Here is a 27,666-nt window from a genome sequence, read left to right on the forward strand (position 1 = left end):
TCAAAGATCGTCGGCCCAGCTTTTCGCGACGAGGTTGCGAACCTATCCGCACTGTCTCCTTCCGATTTCTTCTCCTCTGCGTTGCTCACTGCATTGCCGAACTTGGACAGGACCTTGTTGCCGCCATCCGAGCCGCCGGCCATCTCCAAGTCTTCCCCAACCTCGAAAAGTCCCTAGGCGAGATCAAATTGAGCTCCTTCATCTTCTCATGCCTTTGATTCGTTGAATCGTCGACTAAATCACCGAAACCATGAACTCCAGGCTCCAGCGAGGATACAGACTTTTTTTTTGATAACTCATATCTGTATTAATAGGTAAGGAAAACATACATCGGCACAATGAAATACAGATACGAGAATGGAGGATACAGATACAGCTCTAACAACCGATTAGCACCAAGGCCCCTAAAGGAAACAGAAATTACAACAAAGCCCTTGAGCACTCTGCCCACCATCGGCATCGGAGGAGACCACCGCCAGCCATCGCCGTCACCAGAATCCCCCGAAGACGCCCAGATCCGAAGAAGCCCCATCGCTGGAAAGCTTTCAAGTGAGCCGCAGTAGTCACCCGCGGACGGGTTTAAGTCGCCGTTGAAAGTACATCGGCCGAGGAAGCACCCCGAGCTTCTTGGACCATGGAGCCGAACTCGCCATCGACGAGTGCCGAGGAAACGAGCTCGGTCCACTCTCCCTCGTACCGCAACACCCGAAGCTGCCGCTGCATCCTTGACGAAACGCGCCGCCGGCACTGCCGTCTCCCTGTGGCGACGAGGCACCCAACGACGCAAACTCCTGTACTTGGACCGGCTAAGCCGGACACCACCTCCACGAACTCGCCGATGACGCCGGAGAAGAGCGCCACCGTGACAGGGAAGAGGACGGGAGGACCTTATTCCAACATGGCGTCGCCGCCGCCGCCTTAGCCGCAACGCCGGAAACCTAACCCTAACACTACAGGGACCTACGCCACCGACCGGCGCGACGGTCTCCATCACCTTGCAAAGGCCCGAGGGCCATCGGAGGCGAGGAAGACCGTTCGCCTGGCCGGCGGCGACCCGAGCGCCTCCTTTCGCCTCCCTCAACAATAGATGGACGGGAGAGTTCGAGAAAGAACGACGGAAGCGTGACTTTTATGAAAGTTAGCGAGGATACAGACTTTCCAGCTATGGCACCGCTCGCCGAAATCACTGTGCACCGCGGGCACCCTCTCTCCCCCTCCCTAGATTTAATCAAGACCGTTGATTCGAGATCCAACGGACAAGAGTGAAAGATACCCCTTCGATTGTAAATATGCTAAAGAGACCCCCTGGTTTTCCTTTAAAGAACCTGTAGTCCAAAACACTTTTATAAAATACGCCATCTGAGTTTGAAAACGTAGTTTATTCCAGTTTTAATTCAAAATACGTTTTCTATATTTTACAAAAATACCACTGATTTTGATTTGCATAAAATGCTCGTTTTAATTCCTATTTGACCCGTTCAAATTGCATTGGGTTTCTATTCACGAGAACTTTATGATATTTACTTTTTTCACCAGTTAGTAACTTTTTATTTTCGAGGTATTATTTAATTAATTACTTTTATAGGAAGTCTTAGAAAATTCATAACTCCTCTATTTTAGCTTCGATTTTCATGATCTTTACGTCCATATGATCGTAGCGATGCGTAGAATCATTTTATAAACTTTTTATTATGTTTTTATACTGTTGTTGTATTGTTCGAATTGTAGTGTTGTTTTCTTCGTGTATGTTTGTCTCTGATTATCTGTGTGATGACGTTTGGTGATCCAGTATAGTCCGTGAGAAGTACTTTGGTGATCGAGATTAGTACCTTGACGATCAGCAGGAGCAGCAGGAAAGCTTTGATCAAGACAAGTATAGTTTGGTTTTTTTTTATGACAATGATCTTGTGACTTGATTAATGTTTAAGCAACAAACGATAAAAAATGACTTTTTAGCAACTTGGACTTATTTGTACGTGATCACTGGGGATTTATAGTATAACCATAAAGGCTATATGGCTCTGGCTTTAGCTCAGTATGAAGATCTTTTCTAGCTTATTAGAGGTTACTCGTGTCGCGCAAAAGGGGAATAGCAAACTGTGGATCCCAATGAGTGCATGTATCATATAGACTGGCTAATGAAACTTAGCGGCCCTAACTTGTTAGACAAACCTTTGAAAGACTTCATAGTGAACCATGTCAGGTAGTGGCCTAAGAGGTCGACGGGCCCCGGGCGAAAGGATAAATCACGACTCATAGGTAAACATGTACATAGCCTTGCTCGCGGGTATGAGTGGTCTTGGAGACATCTACATGAAAGATGATGATTCTTGTTGTGTTAACATACTTATTGTTTATTGTTTTATGCTCTATATTATTTATGTTACATTGATCATGAGTTAGTGGGATCTATACAACCTTGTTGCTATATTTGCGGAGTTCGACATGGACTCACCCTTGCTATTTTCCCCACACCTCAAGAGAAATTTTAGACTTGTGATCAACCAGTCAGTTTGAATCCTGAGAAATAGAGTCAATACCTAAAGTTTGGAATTATCTATCCTTATTTGCTATGCCGGTTATCTCTTTTATATTATGTACATTATATAATAAACATTTTGATTTGTCATAGCTATATGTAAGATTTAACTTCTGAGACTATATCTAATTTTGTCCTTTAAAATCGGTTAGTGACTTATACCCATTCACTGGACCGCTGCTGCCGTCTGCAGATCCTACGAGCAGCCCAAGTCACCAATTTATCTGGATCTCATCCCCTTGATCTATCTGTGTCCACTACCGCCGGGTCATCACCGGCTCACCGTCCTCGCCATCCCTCCACATCCACGATCCCCTCCCTCTGGCTTCATTCCCCCAAGGTAATAAGTGAAAAAGGCTAGCTTGAACGTGCCGAATGCATTTGCAATAATTTACAACTCATCTTGCTTGATCTTTCATGTGACCAAGAATGAAGAAACTTATATATATATATACTGAACAGATTCAGTATCGTTCAGTATCCACATTTCAGTATTTCGTGGTCCTGAGTGTAGTGTTGGATGATACTGAACGATGTTCAGTACTGCTCAGTATTTTTTCATCTCAAATTTGGCTTGCGGTGTAGAATAATATTCTACACCTAGGGTGTAGAATAGCATATATATATATATATATATATATATATATATATATATATATATATATATATATATATATATATATATATATAAGTGCTATTCTACACCAAAGTGTTATACTGAACAAAATTCAGTATTGTTCAGTACCCGTGTTTCAGTATTTCGCGGTCCTAGGTGTACGCTGGATGATACTGAACGTTGTTCAGTATTGCTCAGTATTTTTCTGCTCAGTTTTGACTTGCGGTGGGTGTAGAATATTATTCTACACCGCAAGCCAAATCTGAGTAGAAAAAAATACTGAGCAATACTGAAACGCGTTCAGTATCATCTAATACTACACTCTGGACCACGAAATACTGAACAATACTGAAACGCGGATACTGAACGATACTGAATTCTGCTCAGTATAACAGTTTGGTGTAGAATAGTATTCTACACCTAGGGTGTAGAATAGCACTTGTATATATATATATATATATGTGTGTGTGTGTGTGTGTGAACTCTAGTTTCTAGGTACACACTACTGTGATGTGATGCATTAAGGTTATTCCAGATCGCATTATTTACTGATATGTCAAATTCTTTTTATTGATTTATGTGTATAAGCTATTTCAGTAATCTTCATCTTGTTGCTAAATAGTTCTAATGTTTTTACATCTACCCATTTTCATACTTTTTTGAAAGGTTACCCATTTTCATACTTAGGAGGTTTTCCTCACACAACTTAAGGTTCTCATCAGGTAAGACCTAATAATGCCTCTACAATGTGGGAGCATTTTAATTGACCTTCCCCGTCAATCTGTTTCAAAATCAAAACTAGACTGTCCTAGCCCTGTTGTGCTGTGAAGCTGGAACCATGAACATGAATGAAATGCTTCCAAAATCTCAAATCATTTGCTCCTTTATTTTTTCACTGCCATATGTTTTTATTGTTGTTTTGGATAACTTATTTTAGTGCTCAGATTCTCTGTGTTTTATATCTGCAATCTTATGTGAGCTCATCGATCAGAACAGCATCAGATTGCTCACTGCTTGTGAATCAACATCATGGTGTGTTTTGTTTTGCTTCCTTTCCTTTTTATTGAGTTAATGAGAATCTTTGTTTATAGCGTAGGATTGTAGGAGAAGACTAAGAGGAGCTGATCTAGCTTGTCACCTCTTTAGTCTATAAGAGGGACTATGCCTTTTTAGCTTCAAGTTTAGTAGCATGTGGGAACCAAGAAAATTTCTTGTTTGTTTATTTTGAGGTCACACAGATCTAAAGAATAGCACAACACAATGGAACTAGCTCCTAATTTTGGGATGTTTTGTGTGATTAAAATATGGCTTGGTCAGAAATTATAGCAGTCAGTAGACGAAACCATCATTAACCCTCATAAGAACATCTGTTTCAGAACAAGTTTAGAATAACTGTGTATTGCAAACTTGTAAGGTGAAATTAGTCATCATATAGTTCTGAAAACTGAGAACATCATTTTAGGACTCACTGACTCACAAAAGATTTGTGCCGACCTTATAATAAAAACTGCCACCTGCTAATCATTATGTGAAAATATGTGTCATTCTTTTATAATTTTCACTGATAATGGACCTGTTTTTCCATTTTTTTTACAGTCCATTAATCCCAACTCTTCACCGGATGATGCACCACTCTAGTATTTTCATAGGTGACTCCAGGGACGAAGTCAAGAAAAAATTTAGGGGTACATCGACTTAGCTCTACTATTACTCCTCGTAAATGTAGATTAATGATGAAATTCACAAAATATATCTAAAAAATAAAGTTCTCAACCTACCTTACCTTATAAATTTGTGTCCAAAATTAAAAGAGCACTAGGGATTCCACTGGGCCAGCAGCGGTAGGGGGGCTGGAGCCCCCTAGGCCCACTGTTGGCTTCGTCGCTGGGTGACTCAACACGTGCCTATATAAATCTTCATTTCCTGAGGCATTTAATAGTGGAAGGGTGCCCAACTGCCTCCGCAAATAGTGTTGTACCCACATTTAATCACATCTTTTTACACTTTTACATCCAAGTATGAAATTAAAACAATGTCCTTGTCTAGATAAGGGTTCTGGAATTCAGTGTAAGTAATCGACACTTAGAGCAAGGTCAATAATAGAGCCAAGTGTTTGGCTATAAACCAAGTGATTAGAGCCAAGTTATACAATAAGTTGTCTCATGTTTGTCTCTAAAACACATTTTCTTTCCTTTTTCTTCTCACAACATTTGCTATTTGGGCCCACTACTACCTATGCATCTGTGCCCAGCTTGGTGCTTACATAAGAGCCAAGCTATCATCTCACTCATCTCTTCTCTCCTTCACATCAGTATTACTTCTCCACTACTATATAATGCACCACTTTAAACTTTCCTAAAGCTACACAGAAAACTACCCCGCACAGTCATTGCCTAATCTAAGTACACCCAACTAATTGCACACAATAATATCTAATTTTCAAAATTAAGGGACAAGATTAGACAATGAATCATCTTTTCATGTTCACTCACATCCAACGGCCAGAAACACTTGGATCAAACTCATCACTCACCCTCTCCACCCTCGGTCGTGCCGGTAGCCGAGAAGTCGCGCCTCGACTCCCTCCCATGCGCATCGCTCGGCGCCTCGACTCCCTCCAGACGCTCCCAGATCTCACGCGCGACCGTGTCTCTTCTCGAGGTCGTATAATTATTTCGCGTGGGCGCCGCTAGAACTCTACGCCTGGCGAGGAGGGCTCGCGGGGCGCGCGGCCGCCTCCACGCCTAGCCAGGAGGGTTCGCGGCCATGGAGGGCTCGCGGCCGCGCCTCCACGCCGGCCAGGAGGGCGCGCGGCCGCCTCCACGACGGCCAGGAGGGCTCGCGACCGGGGGTTCTCGGGGCGCGTTGCCGCCTCCACGCCGGCCAGGAGGGCTCGTGGCTAGGAGGGCACGCGACCGCCTCCACGACGGCCAGGAGGGCTCGCGGCCGGCTCGCGGCCGGGGCTCTCGGGGCACACAGGCGCCTCCACGCCTCCACGCCGGCCAGGAGGGCTCACGGCCGCCTCCATGACGGCCAGGAGGGCTCTCAACCAAGGAGGGCACGCGCCCGGGGCTCGCGGCCAGGAGGGCTCGTGGACGGGGCTCGCGGCCAGGAGGGCGCGCGGCCGGGGCTTGCTGCCGACCGCCCCTAGCCACCGTTCGCTGCCGCTATGGGGTCATGCCGTGTCTGCTAGCGTCGTCATGTTCTTCCTGTGGTCCAAAACGATGGGAGTCGTGTCCTTCCTGTGGTCCAGCGCGATGGGAGCTATGGCGCACTTCCGGCCTCCTCCATTCTGCCTATTTCTTTTCCAACCTTGTTTTCTCTGCGATTCTGAAATATGGTTGCCAAAGGGGAGTTGGTTGTTCCCAGCAAAGCATCTGTGCCAGCCTCTTAAAATTCCAAGAGGTGTTGTAGTGAGGTTTTTTGCTTTTGCCTGATCTGTCTTTCTTCCCGTCCTTAGGGTGTGCGATATGGTCTCTGCTGGCGTGTTGCCCTGTTCTACCAGCAGATTTCTTATGTTTGCTGTTGTTTATAGGTCTGGATCGTGAAAGGATAAACTTCTTGTGAGCATTTCACGCTTCAGAATCTTCCACGTGTGGTAATAAGTTACTTCATGCCTTATGGAATGTTTTGTTTAGATTTCAGTTTCTACCATCATTGACTCAGTCCTCCATTCCCTGTATAATCTTGTTTCTTATGTGTGCCATACACCTTGTCTTAGCTAGGGAGATTTATTTATTAATTTTTTAGTAGCTTTATTTAGTTATACAGGTCGACATGGCTGCCTTCTAAAATACTTATTTTTAATTCCAGTTTGCGTCATCATTGCGTTAATCCATGTGTGCCAAACACCTTGTGTAAGCTGTGGGGATTTATTAGTTTTTATTACTTTTGGATGGAGCTATTTTGCAAACAGCTCTGAATGTTCGCTCACCAGTTGCTGCCTTGCTTGAAATAGGAGGTTCAGTCCTGGTGGGCTAATGATTTCTTGAAAAGCTATGTGAGCTTTAGCTTGGCTAATCTGTTAGATTGATGTTTTCTGGAAGCTAGGATTTTATTGAACATAGGTTAATTTTTCTCTGGTATCAATGCTGTTATCTTTTTCTTGGTCAGCAAATAAAGAAGTCCCCATACACATGGACTGTAAAGCACTCTGTTTGGAACTAACAATTACCATAAATAATCACCCTGACAAATCAGCATGAATAGACTCATCACCAATTCAGTTTTGTGTGTGGTCCACGAAGTCTCTAAATTTCCAGTTTAGAGTGAGCTGTGAAGTCTCTAAATTTTCAGGTTAGCAAGAACTGTGAATGTCTTTGAATTTTCAGTTCTGCAGGAACTGTGAATGTTTCTGAATTTTTCAGTTACTGTGAGTGTTTCTGATTTTTCAGTCCAGCAGGAAGGAAACCTCCAATTAACCAAGTGCCGGACTAAATGCCACAGTCAAGGTTTAGCTGCTGTAAGTTAGCTTGTTGTGACCATCCTAGCTTGCTGTTGTGTTTTTTTGCAGTCGCCTCATGGTTGGAGATCAAGTTTTGCCTACCTGACTTCATTAGATCTTAGGGGTTCAGAGCAACTTCATGGATGCGTACAGATTGTGGGCATTCATGAGCTCGTGGACAAGTTCTTGGAACTGATTTGTGGAGGAGAGGTCAAAGAACCATGCGCTCAAGTAAAAATAGAAGACATTCATGGTGGAGCACTGGCAGCAAGTCACACCTGCCGCCATATTGAGGGTGAGTTTTGTGGGTGCTGATTGTATGCTCATGATTTATTTGTTACATCATGCACATGCAGTTGTAAACTTTGGAATTTTCTTGTGTGAGAAAAGCATAGTTAACTTTGGACTTAATATGGCCTGTATCGTTAGCACGAGTAATATACTTTAATTTTTCTCTCACTCTTTTTCTTATGTATTAACCAGTCTTATTTTCCCTTGCATGTTCAATGTTTGGAGGTCTAAAAGGGTCACGGCTTCAAAATACAGGTCTATCTTGAGATTGCTTTTCTTCCTGAATCAAGTGAAGGTTGTTCTGCTGCTGAGCAACTTGAGGTAGCTTTTCTTCCTGAATCAATTAGAGGCTGTTCTACTGCTGAGCAAATTAAGGTAGTCTTCAGTGTAAGGTTGTCATCATCAAGTTTCATCAGCGGCACTCTTCAATGTCAGATTCGGAATCAGAGGAAGAGTGTAGCTGTTCATTAACATAAGTCAGTGTATATATTTAAATTTTGTCTTAGCCGTTAGTGAGTCAACAAATATGACTTTATTGATTTTGTTAATACTATGTAGATATTTGATATCTAAGTAAAGCTAAGACAATATGTTAAAGTAATCCTAATTCTCTTTCAACGTTCAAACTGTTCAATGTGGTCAAATAGCCGGTTACTTGCTATGCTGATTTTGTTGCGTTTGATGTTGTCGCTGACTTGGTCTCCACGCAGGTGAGGCTGGGTGAATTTTTTGGCTGTTCTGGGTGGGAATTATATGCACACGGTTTGGATTATCTGAATTTTTGGAGTTATTTCAGTGAGCAACGTGTATATATATGGTACTTGTATAATGTTATTTCATAAGAGCGGAGGCAATTTATGCATGTGTGGATTCGTATGTAACCTAAATTTTTTGTGCAATTTGGTAAATTCCAAGGTCGAGGTCTTTATTTTGGTGTAAGTGGCTTAACTGAAAAATGTCAGTTGTCATTTGTCAATACATTGAATGCTTTAACCCAATTGTGGTTATGCTTAGGAGTTAGGTTTGATCTAAATATACTGTTCTATGCTCAATGGATTTTATTTGGGGAGATCATAAGTATTGTTTGTTTTTCTGATCCATAGCCCCAGGCATCTCTTCGAGAAGGAGGTCGGCATTGCATCCTCACAACACGAGCCACGACGACAGAGAGCGAGATGCATGGCACGGCGGCCATCTTGGCGTCTGATCCATGGTAATTGTTTCCTATTTTGCTGCAGGTTGCCCTCTTGCTTGATGCATTTACCAAGGACAGAGCTTCATTCTTAAGACATGATTGAAAAGCTTTAGAAAGCTTAAGAGTTTGGTATGGAAGGCTTACCATTTCCTCTTAGATTGTTATTGGACGATTTCTAATTCATAGACGAGTAATATGTTTTTGCTATTGGATTGAACTCTATTTATCCAAAGATGTTTTAGATTACATTTTGGAATCTGACTTTAGTGCTAGATAGAGGTCAGAAACTGTTTTAAAGTACAAAAACTAATTTGATCTTTCTCATCAAATAGTCATGTCATTTAGCTACCACAAATAAACATTTGCTCTTCTCTAGGAAAGTGTCAAGCCTTGTATATAGTTATTTAAAAGAGTGGGACGGGGAAAAATTGTTTGTCCACCCTGTAAGCATATAAACTATATATCCTTTATGTAAATTTTGTAGAGTGCATAGCAAATTAATAAGTTAACTTACTATCTGTCATTTACAGAGTGGACATTCGCTGAGGACGGAATGCTTGGTGGACATTCTACAGAGTAATCAAAATGAACGTGCAAACATTATCCCTAAAGAGCTTCGAGATCTACTTAAGCAATTAGGAACTTATTTGTAGTATAAATATATGAGACATGGTTTATTGTTTCTTTTCTTAATTATTCATAAGTGTATTTTAGATTATATTAATTATCATATACAATTGTCCGAGACTATAAATTATGAAAAATATATCGTTGTTCCGTTGAAAATAGTTGTTTTTATTAAGTATGTCTCTAGATAAAACCGTAGCAACGCACGGGCACTATACTAGTTGGCTATAAACCCATTATTGTACCTGCTCTTACGGAAAGAAGAGAAACTTAAATCGAAGAATTGTCAATAAGGCTTCCCAACAGGCAAAAGTGTCCAGAAATGAGTAGCTTAGGGGGGGAAATGTGTGTGAAATCAACAAAACGGGGAAAGGAAAGAAAAGAAGCAGTTTTATGAAGCATGTCACAAGCATCACACAATGGAAGGTTTTCAAGCACATAGCTGCCACCCTATGCTGGTTGCATGGTACTGCATTGGTATTAGACTCAGAACTGGATTGATCTTCTGAACATGAAGTCGATCATATTATCCAGTACAGACGAGATCCTATTTATCTACTTACAAAAAGCGAGAAAAACAGCTGAAGCTGAAAAGATGATGACTCTTGAATTCTGCCGCAACGGCCCAATAAAGATACAGACTAAAACTTAAGAGAGCTGTTATAAATGTTGGACGTCTAAGACATCCTACCTAACCTTTTAGAATCCAGTTGTTTCAGCAGCAGCTATCGGAGGTACCAAAGGTTTTCCATGTAGACCCAAGATTTGCTTCATATAAATGATTGAATGGAAAAGATAGCCCATTCAGAGTTGAAGTTTGAACATCCTCAATTTTGAATTGAAGTTACTGACTGCAACATTCAACAAAAGGCAAAACCCCATCTGTTTCCCAAGCTCCGTTTTAAAGGGGTTCTACTTATCATCAAACCTCGATTTCTTAACAGACGACAGACAGGCCTGAAACCCCTGCAGAAAATGAATATAGAAATATAATAAAGCACCATCAATATAATTATAGCACTACATTCTATGATAATTTAACCATTATTTCCTTCGGATTCTTTGCGGCAACTCAAAGCATACAGAAAATTGTAGGCATGCCAAGATGTATTATTCACATAGCTAAACTGAAGGCTTTGCTGAAAATATATGACAAAATAAATCACCGCAAAACACATTGGACTAGCTGTTATATGGCTCCCTATACACTGAGCAAATATACCTCATGTTGGCCATATACTCCCCAAACATATCAAGGGCTGGAAAAAGATGTCATGGATATTGGCTGTTATATGGCTCCCTATACACTGAGCAAATATACCTAGCAGGCCAGATGTAATATTGCCTTAGTAGTTTAAAAACAAAACTTATATACTACCAACAAATAAATACTGAAAAAACTATAGGTGCCATATCAGCTTTAGATCAGGTTGCCCAATTACATTACTCTGAGTCTGAGAAACAGACCTTTAAGTTTACAATATCAAGGGAACCAAAATAGCATAGACATCCAAGGATATGGAAGGATGCATGGACCTGCTAGCTAGGAGACAACTAGAGTCGAGACATAGAAGAACAAGGGTATTACAAAACACCAACCACTGTTTAAAACCACACAATGTATTGGATAGTGAAGAACATAAACATTCATTGCTCATGTCTTGAGCCAGCGAACTCAGCAGTCAGCGGCTTACCTGCATAAGGACGTATTCAATGCTGATTGTTGGCAGCGGCTGGATGGCGCAAATTCTTTGCAAGAATAACGTTTAGGAATGCCGCACACGAAGCAAGGGCGCCAGCAACAAAAACAAAAAGACCATACAACATGGTCTTTTTGAATTCAGGCACAACAACGTCATGGCGCCTTGCAAACAACGTGACTGATATGGTTGAGGTAGCAACCCCCATGGTGTGCAAAGCAAATAGCTGCAAACTCCAAACAAAAAGGCAAGTGCTATTAAGCGATTTGTGTTGGGTGTATACATGTGTATAGCAGAAACATCAAGAATTTATAATCAATAAAAAATAAAAAGAGCAAGAGTTTTATACCCATTCGAAAAGGATTAGCAGGGAACAGAATACAAGGTGGTTGTGGGGCAATGGGTTTTCTGCCCACAGAACCAGCAGAAACCCGAGGGATAGTACCAGTTGGAATGCCGACATCATCCATGACAATCTGAAGTAAATTTTAAACAAACTGAAGTAAATTAATACCGGTACAAAGCTATAAAAGAAAGAACAAAAGGAGTAATCAAGTGTTTACCCGTAGACAGTGACATTGATGTCACTGGTTTCAGCATCTAAAGGGTAAATAAAAACGGACACCAAGGCAGACAGCAAGCAGCCGATCCTTATAGTGCACATCAACGTCTTGATTGAAACCATAGTGGTCGCTGGTAAAAAAAAGGGAGAAGAAGATGTCAATCCAGTTACACAATTACTTGAAAATCTGATGAACAAATGTACAAATTATAAATATCACATTCAGTGCATGGCGGAGGACGGAATAGATTTGAGGTTTGGCAATAAAAGCATGGACACAACAAAAGTAAGGTGCAAAGTAACACCATCACCATGCAAATTTGTAATACACATATCACCACAGATGAAATCATGGGCAGCGACGCGGTGCACCCCACCACGACCATCAGTGACTATGGTGGACATGACGCCTCTTTAGACTCAGGTCGCAGCTTAGGCTTTAGTTGTAAAATTTTTTTAAGATTTTTCGTCACATTGAATTTTTGAACGCATACATGGAGCATTAAATATAGACAAAAACAAAAACTAATTACACAATTTGTTTTTAATTTGCGAGATAAATCTTTTAAACCTAATTAGTCCGTGATTAGATAATAATTGTTAAATACAAACGAAAGAGCTATAGTAGATAAAACTAAAAAATTTTGCAAACTAAACAAAGTTTTTTTTAGAAAAAGAATTTCCGTTAAACAACAGCAACAACCGCGATCGGAGCCCACATGCACAGCCCAGAAAACGGTTCGGCCCAACACAGGCCAGGACAAACCGTTTTGCTTCTATATATGGCCTTGTTTAGTTCCTCGAAAATTTTACAAAATTTTTCAGATTCCCCATCACATCAAATCTTTAGACGCATACATGAAGTATTAAATATAGATGAAAATAAAAACTAATTACACAGTTTGGTCGGAATTGACGAGATGAATCTTTTGAGCCTAGTTAATTCATGATTAGACAATATTTGTCAAATACAAACGAAAGTGCTACTATTCCTATTTTGCAAAAAATTTTAGAACTAAACAAGACCATAGATGAGAAAAATCCCTACTGTTTGGATCCTTAGATTCTAACTAGAAACGCCGCGTGTGGCCAGTGTGTGGGCTACTTGCAGTATAGATGTGCTCTTTTTAGTACGACTCTATTGATTATAGTAGGATAAGTATTTGTTTGTGAAAACCATATTCATCTTCTACTATATTTAAGATGCACGAGCCTTCGTCCTTGGTCACCAAATTTGGCCGTCACTTTGTTTGCTATGCATGTCCCCCATATGCTCTTTGCCGGTAGAGTGTTGGTTTATGGTTTTTTTTAAAAAACATGTTTAGTCTAAAATTTTATTTGCAACTACATGTCATATTAATGTCGGAGGTACTCATGCTAGTAGTTTTATGTTTTTAGCTTTGACTATAAATAGATTGGTATGAATCATTTTTGGAAATATAAATTGTTTATAGGACACACCATGATGCATCTTTTGTATAGCTTACTCTCTGCGTTGAGAGAGAGCTGTTGAGTTAAGCAATAGTTGCACTAATGCATATGATTTATATCTATTGCATAGATGTAGTCATAAGAAACTAAACGAAGCTTTTTTTATTTATATTTTTCTATGATTTTAGAACATTTAGCCCAATATAAAAGTAAAAAGAGAAACCTAATCTCTCGTATATATGAATTTGCATGGTCTCCAGTAGAATATAGTGGTCAGAGCTGAGCATGTTGCCATGTTTCGTTAGAGACGCTCAGGACATCGCCCATTTAATTTTATGCTTCTGCTATACTTTTTATTTTTTATTTTTACATACTTAAATTAATTGTAGATTATTTAACCAGCATAAATCTAAGGTAAATCGATAGCTTAGTCATACGTATTCTAATGAAGTTGAAATTTTTAGCACAGGTCAAGCATCACATTATTACTGTACCATAAAATTTTTATAGTAATTGGAGGAAGATAGCTGCAAATATGAATTTCACACTAAAAAACATAGCCAAGCATCTACAGCAAAAACTTTATAAAAGAGACATATTATGTGTTTACTGCATAGATCTACATATGTAGGGCTCAACAAAACCAGATTTGTTATTTTTAGATTTTTATACGAATTACTACGCATTTATCTATTTCAGCCGTTTTAATAAAGAATTTAAAAACAGAAAATCAATAAAGACAGAGACTTTGCAACTTTGACCCTGAACTTTTACGAAATGAACCCTCAGCACATGAGCACTATGCAGCGTTATTCATTTGAGTGTAGGTCTTTGCACTGGGAACCCTGGAAAACTTTCTAAATAAATTTTCGTCCTTCCCTCTCTTCTTCCTCACGAACAGAGCAGGGGAATGGGCTCGGCAAAGGCAATTCCACCCAGGTGGCAACCGCGCCGGCGGCGAGAGTCAGCGCTGGGCTGGGATAGTGCGCTCCCATGAACGGATGAATCCGTCTGTCGCCCTGTAGCTACGAGCAACGGCGGACTGGAGCTGTGCTGCTCGGGGGTGAGCAGGCTCCCATGGTGTCGATCCGGTTGGGAAAGGCCACGGCGACGGCGGCTGGACGGCCGGCGAGCTGCGCCGGATCTGCGTTGTCGTCCCATGGCTGCCCGCGGCTCGACGGGAGGCGAAGCATGGTCTGCTGGCCACAGGCCAGGCACGTTTGCCAGGCTGCTGCAGCACGTCCACGACGGCCACGCGATGGCGGCGGGGACGGCGGGAGGGGGGCGATTAAGGTCCGGCCGTTCGGACCGTAGCCTTGGTCCGGCAAATTTTCCCGCCGTCGCGCGCGCAGGCCCAGCTTTCCAATTTTCCCGCCATCGCGCGCAGGCCCAGCTTTCCAATTTTCCCGCCGTCGCGCGTGCAGGCCCAGCTTTCCACCCACGCGCTTCTGAGATTTCGGTCCAACTTGGCTACTTGGCTTCTCGCCCGTAGCCCAGCTTTACATCCGCCTCTCTAGGCCCAGTTTCTCACCCTGCGCTTCCGGCCCAACTCTGGCTGGCCCATCGCTGCTACAAACCTTGGGAATAAAAACAAAAAATTGTCACAAGGTCAGGATTCGAACGCACGATCTACCACTTCTAAGTGCAAAGTAGTATAGCTCACTACCACTGCACTATATATATGTTTGTGTTCGAATGATATAATAGTCCCGTTATTAAATAGTTGTACCATTTAATGTCAAAAAAATCCAACCATCAATAAGAACAGTGTTCCTATACTAAAAATACCGCAAGACATTTAAATAAACATTTAAAAAAACAAGTAACAGGAAAATAAATCAAAAAAAAGCAAAAGACAAAAAGGGAAAACTCATGTAACATTAGAAAATAAATTATACTTGAATATCTAAAAATATATCATATAACATCATAGGTATACTACACAAACATCACATGTATACAACATGAACATCCCATCTACACAACTTGAATATTCTTAAATTTAAATAATAAAATATAGATCAAAACATAAAAAAAACGAAATAGAGAAAAATTAAAAGAATATCACATGAATAATTTTTAAACATCCTAAAATAAACTATAGAACATCACATGTGTAGTAAGTGAACATTACTAAATACACAATAGAACATCACTAAATAAATTATAGAACATCACATATATATTACGTGAACACTAAATACATCATAGAACATCACATATATATTACGTGAACACTAAATACATCATAGAACATCACATATGTGCTGAGTGAACATCACTAAAAACATCATAGAACACCACATGTGTACTAAGTGAACATCACTAAATACACCACAGAACATTACCAAATACACCATAGAACATTACTAAATACACCATCGAACATCACATAAAACATTATAGAACATCATATGTATGTATATATTACGCGAACATCACTGAATACGTCATAGAACATCCCATGTATACTAAGTGAATATCGCAAAAAAACATCATAGAACATCACGTGTATACTATATAAACATCACATATATACTAGATGAATAATAAAAAAATCACAGAACATTATAAGAGTACTACATAAACATAACATAACACAACATAAAACATCAAATATACACTACGTGAACATACATACATACATACATACATATATATATATATATATATATATATATATATATATATATATATATATATATATTAGAGTAACATAACAAAAAATTAACATTTTATTAGAGTAAAACGACAAAGAAGAAATATATAAAAAAACATGATTAACAAACTATAAATACGTAATGTATAACTTAAAAAACATTCAAAGAATAATGAAAATCACATGAAACAAAAAAACTAAATTAAAGTAGAGAAGAGAAATAAAAAATAATAAGAAAAGGAAATGAAAGTAAAAAAGAGAAAAGAAATAAAAGAAACATAGAACTTTAAAAATAAAGAATAATAAAAAACACATAAACAAAAATAAAAAAATGAAGCACGAGAAGAAACAAAAGAAATGAAAATAAAAAGAAAAAAAGAAAAAGAAAAATGAAATGAAATAAAAGAGAATAATATGAAAAACAAAGAAAATAAAATAAAAAGGAAAGAAAGAAAAGAAAAAATGAAAAAGACATAGAAACAAAAAATAAATAAAAAAGAAGAAGAGAAACGAAACAAGAATATATAAAAAAATGAAAAAGGAAAAAGAAAGTAAACATGAAAGGAAAATAAAAAAAATCTGAAAATAGGACACCAGTGAGTACGAGTCTACGATACGAAATGCGTGTTGGTGGGCTTTCCACGTCGCACGTCCTCGCATGCGGCATGCAGAAACCTGCCCGTCCTCACATGTGGCATGCAAAAACCGCGGCTCCCGTCTGATGGCAGCATGGCGCGCTCTCGTCTCTATCGCGCGGGAAACTCATGCCAACCTCGCGCGGGAAATATCGGCGACTGGTTCGGGTCCGAACGTTCGGACCCGAAGAATCCCGCGGCGGGAGGGGGGTGTGGTGCGCGCGCTGGGGCTGGTAGCCCCGCCCGTGCCGTGGGAACGACGGAGGCGTAGGAGTTGCCCGTTATTGGGTTCGTGAGGAACCCGCGACGGCACGGTTTCACAGCATAACGGGCAGGACACCCGCGAAAACCGCAATCGGACGGTCTAGATCGTTTGCTTGTCCGATCTGACGGCTCGCGACTTAGCGGGCGACGTGGCCCTATCGGGCGCCCGCGATTTAGTCCAGGATTCGTATATAGAGATTGTGAATTCTAAGTAATCTTAAAAAAATAAAGCTTATTTCTCCAAAATGCCCCTTAACCATTGCATTTTCTCATTTCCTACACTTGTAAGCAAACACTCTCCATCCTATATATGCCCGTCTTACGTCCATATATATTCTTAAAAATTCAGTCTACCAAATAAAACACATTATAGTGTCCCATGGTCTGGACCCAGTGGACGTTGTAAACAACGATCAACTGAATCTTGATTCTAGCAGAATGAATGCTCCTCTTTGGTAAAATTTATCCCTGGTCAGAGCGCAGAAGAGTTATTAGATGACTCTACTTTTCTGAAGCAAGAGAGTTGCTCTCTTTTTCTGGCTTAACTCTTTTGTGAAGAAGTAAATAGGATTCTCAGCATCCTAACAAATACATTCGTCATATCTGCAACTAGTAACTGCACAAAGTTGGGCTGCAGATCACTAAGCCAGAGAAGCGCCACGCCTTCCATGCATGCTCAATCCAATTAGGCAAGCTAGCTGCAAACAGCAGGGAGGTAGGGGAAGGAAGAACCCAATGGGCTACGGGCTTAACGGGTCCTCCTGACTTCCTCCTGATGCACTGAAGAGTGGCTGATGGATCAACAGTCACACTAGCTAGCTAGCTAACCGTGCAGTTTCAATTGGCAATTTTGGTTCATAGTTGATTTATCACCGGAACAAGTAGAATCAATCTTCCATCTATTATTCCTCTTGATGAAAACAACACTACAAATAGCACCTAATTTATTTGTTCACCATGGACGCTAGCGTTTCTCGTTGGTGACCACATGCATCGCTTACTACGTAAATGTAGAAAAGCAAAAAAAAAAACAAAAAACAAAAACAAACCTCATTAGCCCCTGCAGTTTTAGCTCGATCGATTTCTCATTAGTCCTGCCATCTGAGCAGTCAAATTGGTTCTCTAGAGAAACCTAGCTAGCTTCAGTGCAGTGCTAGTTACGTTGATGTCGTGCAGTACCACAAGAACATAAGGGAGAAGATATCAAGAAGCAGGGACGAAGATAAGGGAGAGGAAAAAAATCAAGAAGCAGGGAATGATTGGGGCTAGAAACTAAAGAACACTACCATATGTGGCAGTCGATGTATAACATGTACAAGTTATACTAGTCGATCTGTAACTTTTGAGTAGTAGACAAGACACTTGAAGAGAAGAGAGTATATATGCATAGCATTTGCTGGTGGAGGAGGCAGAGCGGCTACCTGCTGGCTATGATTCGATCGGCAGCGGCGATTTGGAGGAGACAATGGACGGCGTGCCCGGCAACGCCAGGGAGGCGCAGTTGCGGCGCGACGGCGTGCGGGTTCCTGGTCGCGGCTTCGACAGGCTGAGACCGATCGATGCGGGACGGAGAAGGCGGCGCGACAGCTTTGTGGGTGTCGTTGCTGACTTGATTTTTGAGAAGAAACGGTAGGAGTGTAGGACTCTAGGAGAAGAGAGAAGTCGGGGCACTGCGGAACGCCTTTCACCGACTACTCGTCCCTCGTTTATTCGGTATATATAGGAGATGATGGCTCTTGCATTTTTCTTATCTCGTTCTTTATCCTCCCGTTTGGATGCGTCGTCGTGATTTTTTTTCTCCCGATCCAGATTCCCTAGGGATTCAAGCGGGGCCTAGTATATGTATATAGAAATCACTACGGAAAACACACGATTTGTCTAGAGGAAGCATGTTTGCCGAGAGCCATATATCGGATTCTCGGCAAAACAGAAATTTGGCCAGAGGAGCTCTCGGCAAACAAAAGCTCTCGGCATACTAGTATTTGCCGAGAGCAAGACTCTCGGTATAGGAAAACCCTTGGCATTACTGTGTCTTTACCGAGAGCCTAACCCTAGCTCTCGGCAAAGGCCCTGACTGGGCAACACCATCCTTCTTTGTCGAGAGCGCCGTTAGGCTCTCGGCAAAATCAGCTCTTTGCCGAGAGCCAGGTTCAAGGGCTCTCGGCAAACATATTTTTTTTAGCCACCAAAATTTTTCTTTATGCTCCTTAGTTTGAGTTATCCAATATATTCAAGTTTGGTTTAATTTTATCATTATTTGCTATATTTTATGGTTTTTTGTTCATTTCATTAATTTTTTTAAAAAATGTAGGTTTGAACTGCGAGTGCATGAAATAACGCGTTTTTTTGGCATAAAATGTTGATATTCATGATACTAACCCTAATTTGAGGCCGTGTGCACGCAAATACCCTAGCACTCAGCACGTTTCTTTCGTAAAACGTGACTTTGATGATGGTAACGAATATATTTCAAATTATAGAAAATTCAAACGAGTTCAGAAAATCGCGAAACTTGGTGAAGTCTCATGATATCACATGTATAGTTTGTGGTAAAATTTTGATAAAGTTTCGTGTACGGCGTCACATACTATATTTAGAAACCCAGACATCTCTTTTAGTGCCGCCTCCTCCTGTGACGCCTCCTGTCGAGGGTATCAATAAGGGATACCCTAACTAACGCACATGACGAGAGCGCTCGTACGCAAGTCGAGGCCTCCGACTCGACGCCCCCCGGTCGCACAAAATGGTCATCGACGTTCATAGCCTTGAACACGGAAAGGGCGTCGTGCGAATCGATTAAGGCTCGAGCGTCGGTAACCATCGAATACGGAAACAAGGTCATACGAATCGAAAGGCCTCGGGTGCAAGGACGCCGCCCGCCGCCTGACACGGGCACGGGGACCAGGGCATTTAATGCGTCTGCTGCGCTCTCACCTAACCCGTCAGTCACGGGAAGCGTGATAGGGAACAAGCACCCGTCCAATCGTTCTTTTTGGAACCTTGCCAACCAAATAAGCCAGAGTGTAGCAGGGCGCAACAAGGTGGTCGGAACGTCCCGTCAAGACCCCCCTCGAGACGCCCAAAGTCAGCGCTCTGTCCAGCAAGGATTTGAGTGGTATTCGGCCCTCGAGCAGACACGTTCCTCCCCAGAGAAGGGTCGGGCAACAGTTGACGGCACCTCAACCACTCTGACGCGGCCGCAGTCGCGACGTACAAGCGTGCCACGGATAAACCGGTTCAGGACGGCGCACAGGAGCACGAATCAGGGACACGCGTAATCATCATCAGGGTACCAAGACAAGACAGCTCGAGGCCACGCCGGTACGGAGACCTCGAGTATGTCAGTGCGCCATACCCCTATCGACCCCTATTGTGTCGCCTATGTATGTACCCTAGGCCTCTCCTTGGAACTATAAAAGGGGAGGCCCAGGAGCGGATACGCAGAAGAACACAAGTCACACGTAGTAGAGCAACCTTACTCCATCCCCGTTCATACCACGCCTGTATTCACCCCTGTACAAGCACTTAGGTGCAAGATAATACAAACACTGAAAGCCCTAGTTTGGTTTTGGATAATTGATGAAACCCTAGTACTAACCTCCATAATAAGTGTGTGTAGACTTAATGAGGTTGGTACATGCCAAGTGATGGAGCAAGTGATGATCATGGTGATGATGGTGATGACCACAAGATGATCAAGTGCTCAACTTGGAAAAGAAGAAAGAGAAAAACAAAACTCTATGGAGATCAAAGGCGAAGGTATTTCTTAGGGTTTTGGTTTTGGTGATCAAGACACCATAGAGGGTGTGATCACATTTAGGATAGATAGCCGTACTATAAAGAGGGGAATTCTTTGGCTAAGCGGTTATCAAGTGCCACTAGGTGTCATTGTTCATGTGCATGCATTTAGAACCTAGTGAGCTAACTTAACTCCTTCGAAGAAAATGTTTGTGAAAATGCTAACACACGTGCACACTTGTTGGTACACACGTTGTGGTGTTGGCACACTTTGAGAAGGAAGTGGAGTTTTGAAGGGTAGAGAGAGGATGGGTTCCTCAGCATATTCGGCGCTTTTGAGAAAATGAAGTGCATATTTTCTATTGCGCCGGTGGGAGTTTTGGAGAAGTCGCGGGAGTGTTTCTCGCTGAGGAACACTCACCGGACGCTGGCTTCTGGAGCACCGGACGCTGCGTCTGAGCGTTCGGTGCAGACAGTGCCTGGCCCAGCTAGGGTAAGGCACCGGACGACAGGCACCGGACGCAGGCCTGTGCGTCCGGTGGTCCGTGTCTGGTGTGAGGAGGTTTTGCAAACCTCTCTGCGCATGAGTCCGGTGAGCACCGGACGCTCAGTGTGCGTCCGGTGGCTCGCGTCCGGTGACCCTGCGAGTTTGCGGAGCTCTCTGCGCATGAGTCCGGTGTGCACCGGACGCGTACCTGCTCAGCGTCTGGTGCTCTGCAGGTTACCGTTAGACTCTGACACACGGCTGATGTTGGAGCACCGGACGCTGGTGTTGAGCGTCCGGTGCCCCTTTAAGAGCGTCCGGTGACCCCGTGTTTTGCACAGTGAAAGAGCCAACGGCTCTATTTCCTTGAGGGGCTATAAATACGTGTTTGGCCGGCTTGGGGCTCACACTCTTGGCATTCTAACATACTTGACATCCTTGTGAGCCTAAGCAAACACCTCCCACTCATCTCCTTCATAGATTATACATCTTTGTGAGATTGGGAGTGATTCCAAGTGCATTTGCTTGAGTGATTGCATCTAGTGGCACTTGGGGATCGATTTGGCAGCGGTTTTCTTGTTACTCTTGGTGGTTGCCGCCACCTAGACGGCTTGGAGCAGCGGAGGAGGATTGGCACGAGTTGGTGATTGTTCGTGGCCATCTCCCGGTGATTGTGAGAGGTTTGTGCCTACCTCGGCGGAGAGCCAAAGGCAACATTAGTGGATTGCTCGTGTCATTGAGCTACCTCACTTGTGGGTAGGTTCTTGTGGTGTCCTAGTGAGGACAAGGCTCGTGCTACCCCTCTTAGCCACCGAACCACCAAGTGTTGGTCGACACAACAGGGACGTAGCGTGCCGGCAAGCACGTGAACCTCGGGAGAAAATTGTGTGTCTCCTTTGTGATTGTTCATTGGATTTCTCCCGGTGATTGGACTTCATATTATTAATTGGTTCATCCCCTCTACGCGGCGGTATAAAGATCAAACCATCTCTTTTTACATTTCCGCAAACTAGAGTAGCTTTCTTACTTGCATAGAAACTTTAGGTAGCTCTCTAGTGTAAGTAGTGACATAGCTCTTGTGTGCCTAGAGATTATATCAACTAGAATTGTTGGATAGGTGGCTTGCAAACACCCCTTTAGAGCTAGAGCAAAAAGCTTCGCTTTGTTATTTACTAACCTCTTGCTCTAGTGAGTTTGTAGAATTTTTAAATAGGCTATTCACCCCCCCTCTAGCCATATTAGGACCTTTCAAACACTCTCCCCCCCGCTGGACGTAGGGCCTTCTCTTGCCCGAACCAGGATAAATCTTTGTGTCTTTACTTGCATCACCATCTGGGAAAGGGAGCACGCACTAGTTTTACTCGTTGGTGTGACCCCCCCGGGGGAAAACACCGACACCTCCTGTGTAGAGGAGGAGGAGGAGGAGGAGGAGGAGGAGGTGGAGGAGGAGGCAGGTGCCGAGAGGGTCCAGGAGGAGGAGGAGGAGGAGGAGGAGGAGGCAGGGGCGAGGGCAGGACTGGAGGTAGCACTTCCTCGACTACGTCCAGTGTCTACTTGCGAGGACCCGCGTCCCTCCCTCAGCCACCACACCTAGCCCTACGTGCTGTGATTCGTCACGAGGGGACTAAGTAAGTTACTTACATACTATTACTACTTCCTATGGTATGTTGATCATGAAGATATAAACTTAAATGTTTTCTTAATCACTTTTGCAGGAACTGGACTATTGTGTCAGGGGCACGTGGTGGCACTCGCCATGTCAACAGCATCCTAGGTCTCTTGTGCAGGGAACACTTCTCTGGAATTGTCAGGTTCGCGGGGAAGGAGGAGTCGGCCTACACGTTTGCTCACTATGCGGCCGCCACTGACACGCAAGAAGGCAATGTGGCGAATAAGGTTATCAAGGAGTTCTGGGTAAGTCTTCCTCGCCCTACAAGTCTAAATACACTGCATCTTTGGTCTATCATTGCAATAATGCCGTGTCTATATGCAGTGCCACTTCAAACTCGAGGATGGAATTGACCAGGACTATGCCGGCACCGTGGTTGCCGCGTCTGCAAGGACGCGCGTCAGTGAGATGCACTATGACGTGCGCGTCCAGACCGTCATCAACTACTATGCGACGAGGCTTGGACAGAGGAAGACCAAGGCGGAGGCAAGGGAAATAGATTTGACTCGTGAGCAGTACATGGATGAAGAGGTAGATTCTCATATTGATTCCTTAGCCTTTTATCAGTGCATTGTTTCATATTCTTATATGTATCATACTTGATGTGAAGATGAGGGCCTGGTGGTGCGCCAACTGTCCTGACGCCTGGGAGGCGATGGTGGACAAGTGGCTAGACCCCGTGTTTCGTGAGGCGCACAAGACGGCCCAGGAAAGGCGTCGACGGATGCCTGGTGTAGCACACCATCAGGGGAACCACAACCTCTCTGGATACGCACAAGCATGGGTATGTGGTAATGTTTCAATTCATTCAATTATGCCTCATTTGTAACCCTGTTGCTGTCTTTCTTGCAGTCGGCGGCACACGGGGGACAGCCTTGCTCCTTGTTCGCCGCGTATGGCATGTCCCACAAGGACCCGGCGTCGTCCGACGTCTCCTTCAGCATGGACGACCCGCCCGAGGCGTACACCAACGTGGGCGTCTACGACAAGGTCACCGCCTACGCGCAGGCAGCAAGGCAGGTCCATGGCCCGGACTACGATCCATCCACCGATGACATTGATGGAGACCTTGTCATGGGGATAGGAGGCGGCAAGAAGCATGGGCGCTACTGGATTGGAAACAACGTCATCGACAGGTCGACTACTCCCACCCTCTCCCAGATCCGAGCATCGACCACGAGCGTGAGCAACCGCCCACCCATACGCCCACGACCGGAGCCGGCACAGCACCGGGTCGACGCACTCCAGGTTGTTCATCATTTTTCAATAGTTCTACTTCGCAATGCTTTTGTTACCTTTGCATTACTGACATTTGATTTAAAATGTTGTAGGCTGAGCTCGAAGCATCAAGGGCCGAGCAGCAGAGGATGGCCGAGCGGTTGGAGGCTCAAGAGCGCCAGCGAGAGGCCGACCAGCTTGCCCATCAGCAGCAGATGGCAGAAATGATAGCATTCCTGCAGTCGGTTGGGGCCCAGACGGGTGCAGCCCTGCCAGCTACGCTACTGGCTCTACGTCAACCCCGCATGTATTTACTACTCCTATTAATGCTCCTGTGAGGAAACTCAAAGACACAAGTAAGCCCTAAACTAGTTATTGCCATCATCTTGTCTAATAAACTATGTTCTCCTTTGTGCAGCCTCCGTCGGCGGTGGCACCTGTCATTTCTCTAACACCTGGGATCTCGCCGACACCTCCAGATGGTGGCTCTCCTGTGGTTCGCGGCCTAGGTGTCCCTCATATCAATTGGGGGCCTTCACAGTGATGCACTTTTGTTTAAACATGTGAACTTTGTGGATTGTGTATTGAACATGTTGGACTTAGTTTGGATGTATGTGAACTGAGTTTGGAGTATTTGGACTTGTTATGATGGACAAAGTGATGGAAATGATAATTTATGTGGATTATGTGGTATATATTGTTATCGATGTCGAATATGTGAGCTATAGGCTCTTCGATGTGAAATATATGATTTTCTGGAAATATATGTGTCATATAATTATCTCAGTGGAAATTGGATGAAAAAACAGAAAAAAAAATATTTTAGTCGATTTACCGAGAGGGGCTCTCGGCAAAGCTGAAAAAATGATCGATTTGCCGAGAGCCAGGGCCAGGGCTCTCGGCAAAGGAGCCATCTGCATGGCCAAATAGCCAGCTTTGGCGAGAGCCCTCCTGGAGGCTCTCGGCAAAGAGGTTTTCCAAAAAAAAAATTATTACTTTGCCGAGAGCCCTCCTGCCAGCTCTCGGCAAAGACCTTTTCCAGGAAAAAAATTAAATTTCTTTGTCGAGAGCTTGGTCAGGTAGCTCTCGGCAAAATCGTCGTCATCCGTTAACAGCCGTAACGGCTACTTTTCTTTGCCGAGAGCTAGGTTTGGCTCTCGACAAAGCATTTGCCGAGAGCCCGATGAATGACTCTCGGCAAAGACCTCTTTGCCGACAAAAGATTTGCCGATAGGCCTTTGCCGAGAGCAAGACTGCCTTTGCTGAGCGTCTGAGGCTATGTAGTAGTGAATAGGGGAACGACGAACATAAGATATGTTGGAAATAAAAGTAATTTAGCAATATATAAATTAATTCTAAAAATAAGAAAAAAAAACAACACCGTGTATCACAAATATATGAACCAAGACTAGCACTACGATCTGAGACAAAGTCACGGCATCTAGTGCTAGCAACAAAAAGAATGTAAGAATGAACAACAAGGAGAAGGTAGACATCCTTACAATGGGGTTGTCGGTGCGAGAAAAGAAGAAGGAGATCGTCGATGGAGATCGGCGAACACTAGGCGCAGAGGGAAGACGTCCTGCGAGCAATCACGACGGCGCTTTCCAAAAACCTGATACGCCCCTACCCCCATGCAGGGACGCGAGAAGACGTAGGCTTCGGAGCCTGCTCTTCCGACACCGATGGCACGTCAGCGACGGGATGGGAAAGATGACGGCAGCGCAGCAATGTGGCAAGAAAGAGATGAATCTCTCGGTACTAAGGACGAAGTCTCGTTCAATATTTATACACGCGTCGCACACAGCTAAGGATATATACATGCATGTGTGAGTGGGCCATTGGAATTTGTTTGAAATTGTTTGGCACTGCCCAAAACATCTAACAGATAGAGAAGAAAATTGAATCCGTGCCAAACAGATCTCACCTCGTGCATGCACATATAGCAAGTGAGTCTGTCTATAGGTAGCAATCGAGTGTTTTAGAGTCTGTAAACTCTCGACTCCTCCTAACCATTGGATTAAGATCACATGCTTATTCTCTTTTCTTCTAGCTTTGGTTCGTGGTTGTTCATGCGTCTCCGTGAAATGCCGACGCCCACCGCCCGTGGAGGCCTCCTTCTCCTGTGGAGGCCTCCTTCTCCCCCTCCCCCGTTGTTGTCATGGCTATGGGTGCCCCGACTGCCTCCTCTGTTGCCAGAACCATAATGTTGCCCTCCCACCATCCCCACCACCTAGCTGTTCTGCCTCTCCAAGCCCCTTCTAAGCCCACCAAAGCTAGGAAGAAGTGGGGGAGAAGCCGGAGATAGAGAAGAAAGTGTTGAGAGAGAAAAACACTCGAGTGTGGTTTAACACTACTCTAAAAATATTCGTTTTTCCCTTTCCACGTAAACAATTTAGACTTGGCTACAGTCAACATGAGCAGGCGAATAAAGTTTTGCATGCACGCCTCCTTCCTCACCTCTCGCCCGCACACATCCTTTTTCCTCGCACGCCTTCTCATCTTCCTTCCGCGCTCCCCTGCCCCCTTCTCACCCGCCTGGCTCCAACGACCCAACCTTCCTCCTCGCCCAACCACCGCCCATCATCCCGCCATAACACACTAGGGTTTTGCCAGAGCTCCAAGGCTAGTCATAGAGCTCTGGCGAAACCCTAGCGCTCCAGCGGTGGCCTCCTTCTTCCCCTTCCTCCCTCTCTCTCTCCCTCCCGCTGCTCCCATGGCCATGGGCACTCCTGCCCTGACTTGGCCGGCCATGTCCCCCACATGCGAGACAAATCTTTTAAGCCTAATTAGTCCATGATTGAACATTAATTGTTGTTCTTTATGCAATTAGTGTTTCCATGATTGAACATTAATTATTATTCTTTTAAGCCTAATTAATCTATTAATGTTTCATATATGTGTCCAAATATTTGATGTAATGGGACAAAAAGTTTTTAGATGCGAACTAAACCGGGCCTATACGAATAATTTAGAGAAAGATGATGTTTGAATCTGGTCGATGTGGTCAAGTGGCAAGTGCCGTGATGCTAGCTAGCCGGCACAGGTAGCTAAGGTAGCTAGGCTAGCAGTTCAGTTCAGCGTCAAGGCCACAAGAGCCTAGGTGGCAAGGTGCAACGGGAGTGGTGCTACGGGATGAAGCTGGTGGCTTTGTTCGAGGCGGCCCCAAATGGTATGGTCACTGTCGGGTACTTAGGCTTTGTTTAGTTCTAAAATATTTAGCTTTTTCATTTGTATTTGACAAATATTATCTAATCATAGACTAACTAGATTCAAAAGATTCGTCTCGTCAATTTCGACCAAACTGTGCAATTAGTTTTTATTTTTATCTATATTTAATACTTTATACATGTGTCTAAAGATTCGATGTGACGGAGAATCTGAAAAATTTTACAAAATTTTTTTGAACTAAACAAGACCTTAATATTGAATGAATCCCGGTTGTGTCGAAAAAAAAAAGAGCTTAGGATTGTGCACGCCCGCAAGTACAAGACCCATATCTCTGCTCTGGATGATCGCGTAGCGCACGACTCCCATCCACACTGTTTATTTTCCACCGAAAACTTTTTGTCTCATTACATTAAATATTTAAAG

At 43.4% G+C, this 27,666-nt stretch overlaps 1 protein-coding gene across 12 annotated transcripts; it reads left to right on the top strand.

Moving 5' to 3' along the window:
* On the top strand, positions 6,530-9,774 carry LOC110434591. Of its 12 annotated transcripts, none has more exons than XR_002452123.1 (8): positions 6,530-7,617; positions 7,715-7,894; positions 8,116-8,211; positions 8,601-8,707; positions 8,806-8,825; positions 8,994-9,103; positions 9,462-9,528; positions 9,616-9,635. XR_002452123.1 is itself a non-coding variant. In XM_021458912.1 (7 exons), the coding sequence occupies exons 3-7, from the start codon at positions 7,850-7,852 to the stop codon at positions 9,736-9,738; spliced, it is 432 nt and encodes a 143-aa protein (XP_021314587.1). In that variant the 5' UTR covers positions 6,530-7,451; positions 7,550-7,617; positions 7,715-7,849; the 3' UTR covers positions 9,739-9,774. The 12 variants fall into 12 exon arrangements, 8 of the variants coding, with proteins under 8 accessions (XP_021314587.1, XP_021314588.1, XP_021314585.1 ...); XR_002452125.1 differs by having other exon boundaries at positions 8,146-8,211; XR_002452124.1 differs by lacking the exon at positions 8,601-8,707.

The sequence above is a fragment of the Sorghum bicolor genome, chromosome 4 (genome assembly GCF_000003195.3).
Source record: "Sorghum bicolor cultivar BTx623 chromosome 4, Sorghum_bicolor_NCBIv3, whole genome shotgun sequence".
NCBI lineage: Eukaryota > Viridiplantae > Streptophyta > Magnoliopsida > Poales > Poaceae > Sorghum > Sorghum bicolor.

Bases quoted from the DNA above. Each gene is read 5' to 3' on its own strand.
- LOC110434591 (XM_021458909.1), top strand. From the start codon at position 7,850: ATGGTGGAGCACTGGCAGCAAGTCACACCTGCCGCCATATTGAGG. The intron at 9,104-9,461 runs GTAATTGTTTCC...GCTCTTCTCTAG, and splicing joins ATCTTGGCGTCTGATCCATG to GAAAGTGTCAAGCCTTGTAT. The intron at 9,529-9,615 runs GTAAGCATATAA...TGTCATTTACAG, and splicing joins AAAAATTGTTTGTCCACCCT to AGTGGACATTCGCTGAGGAC.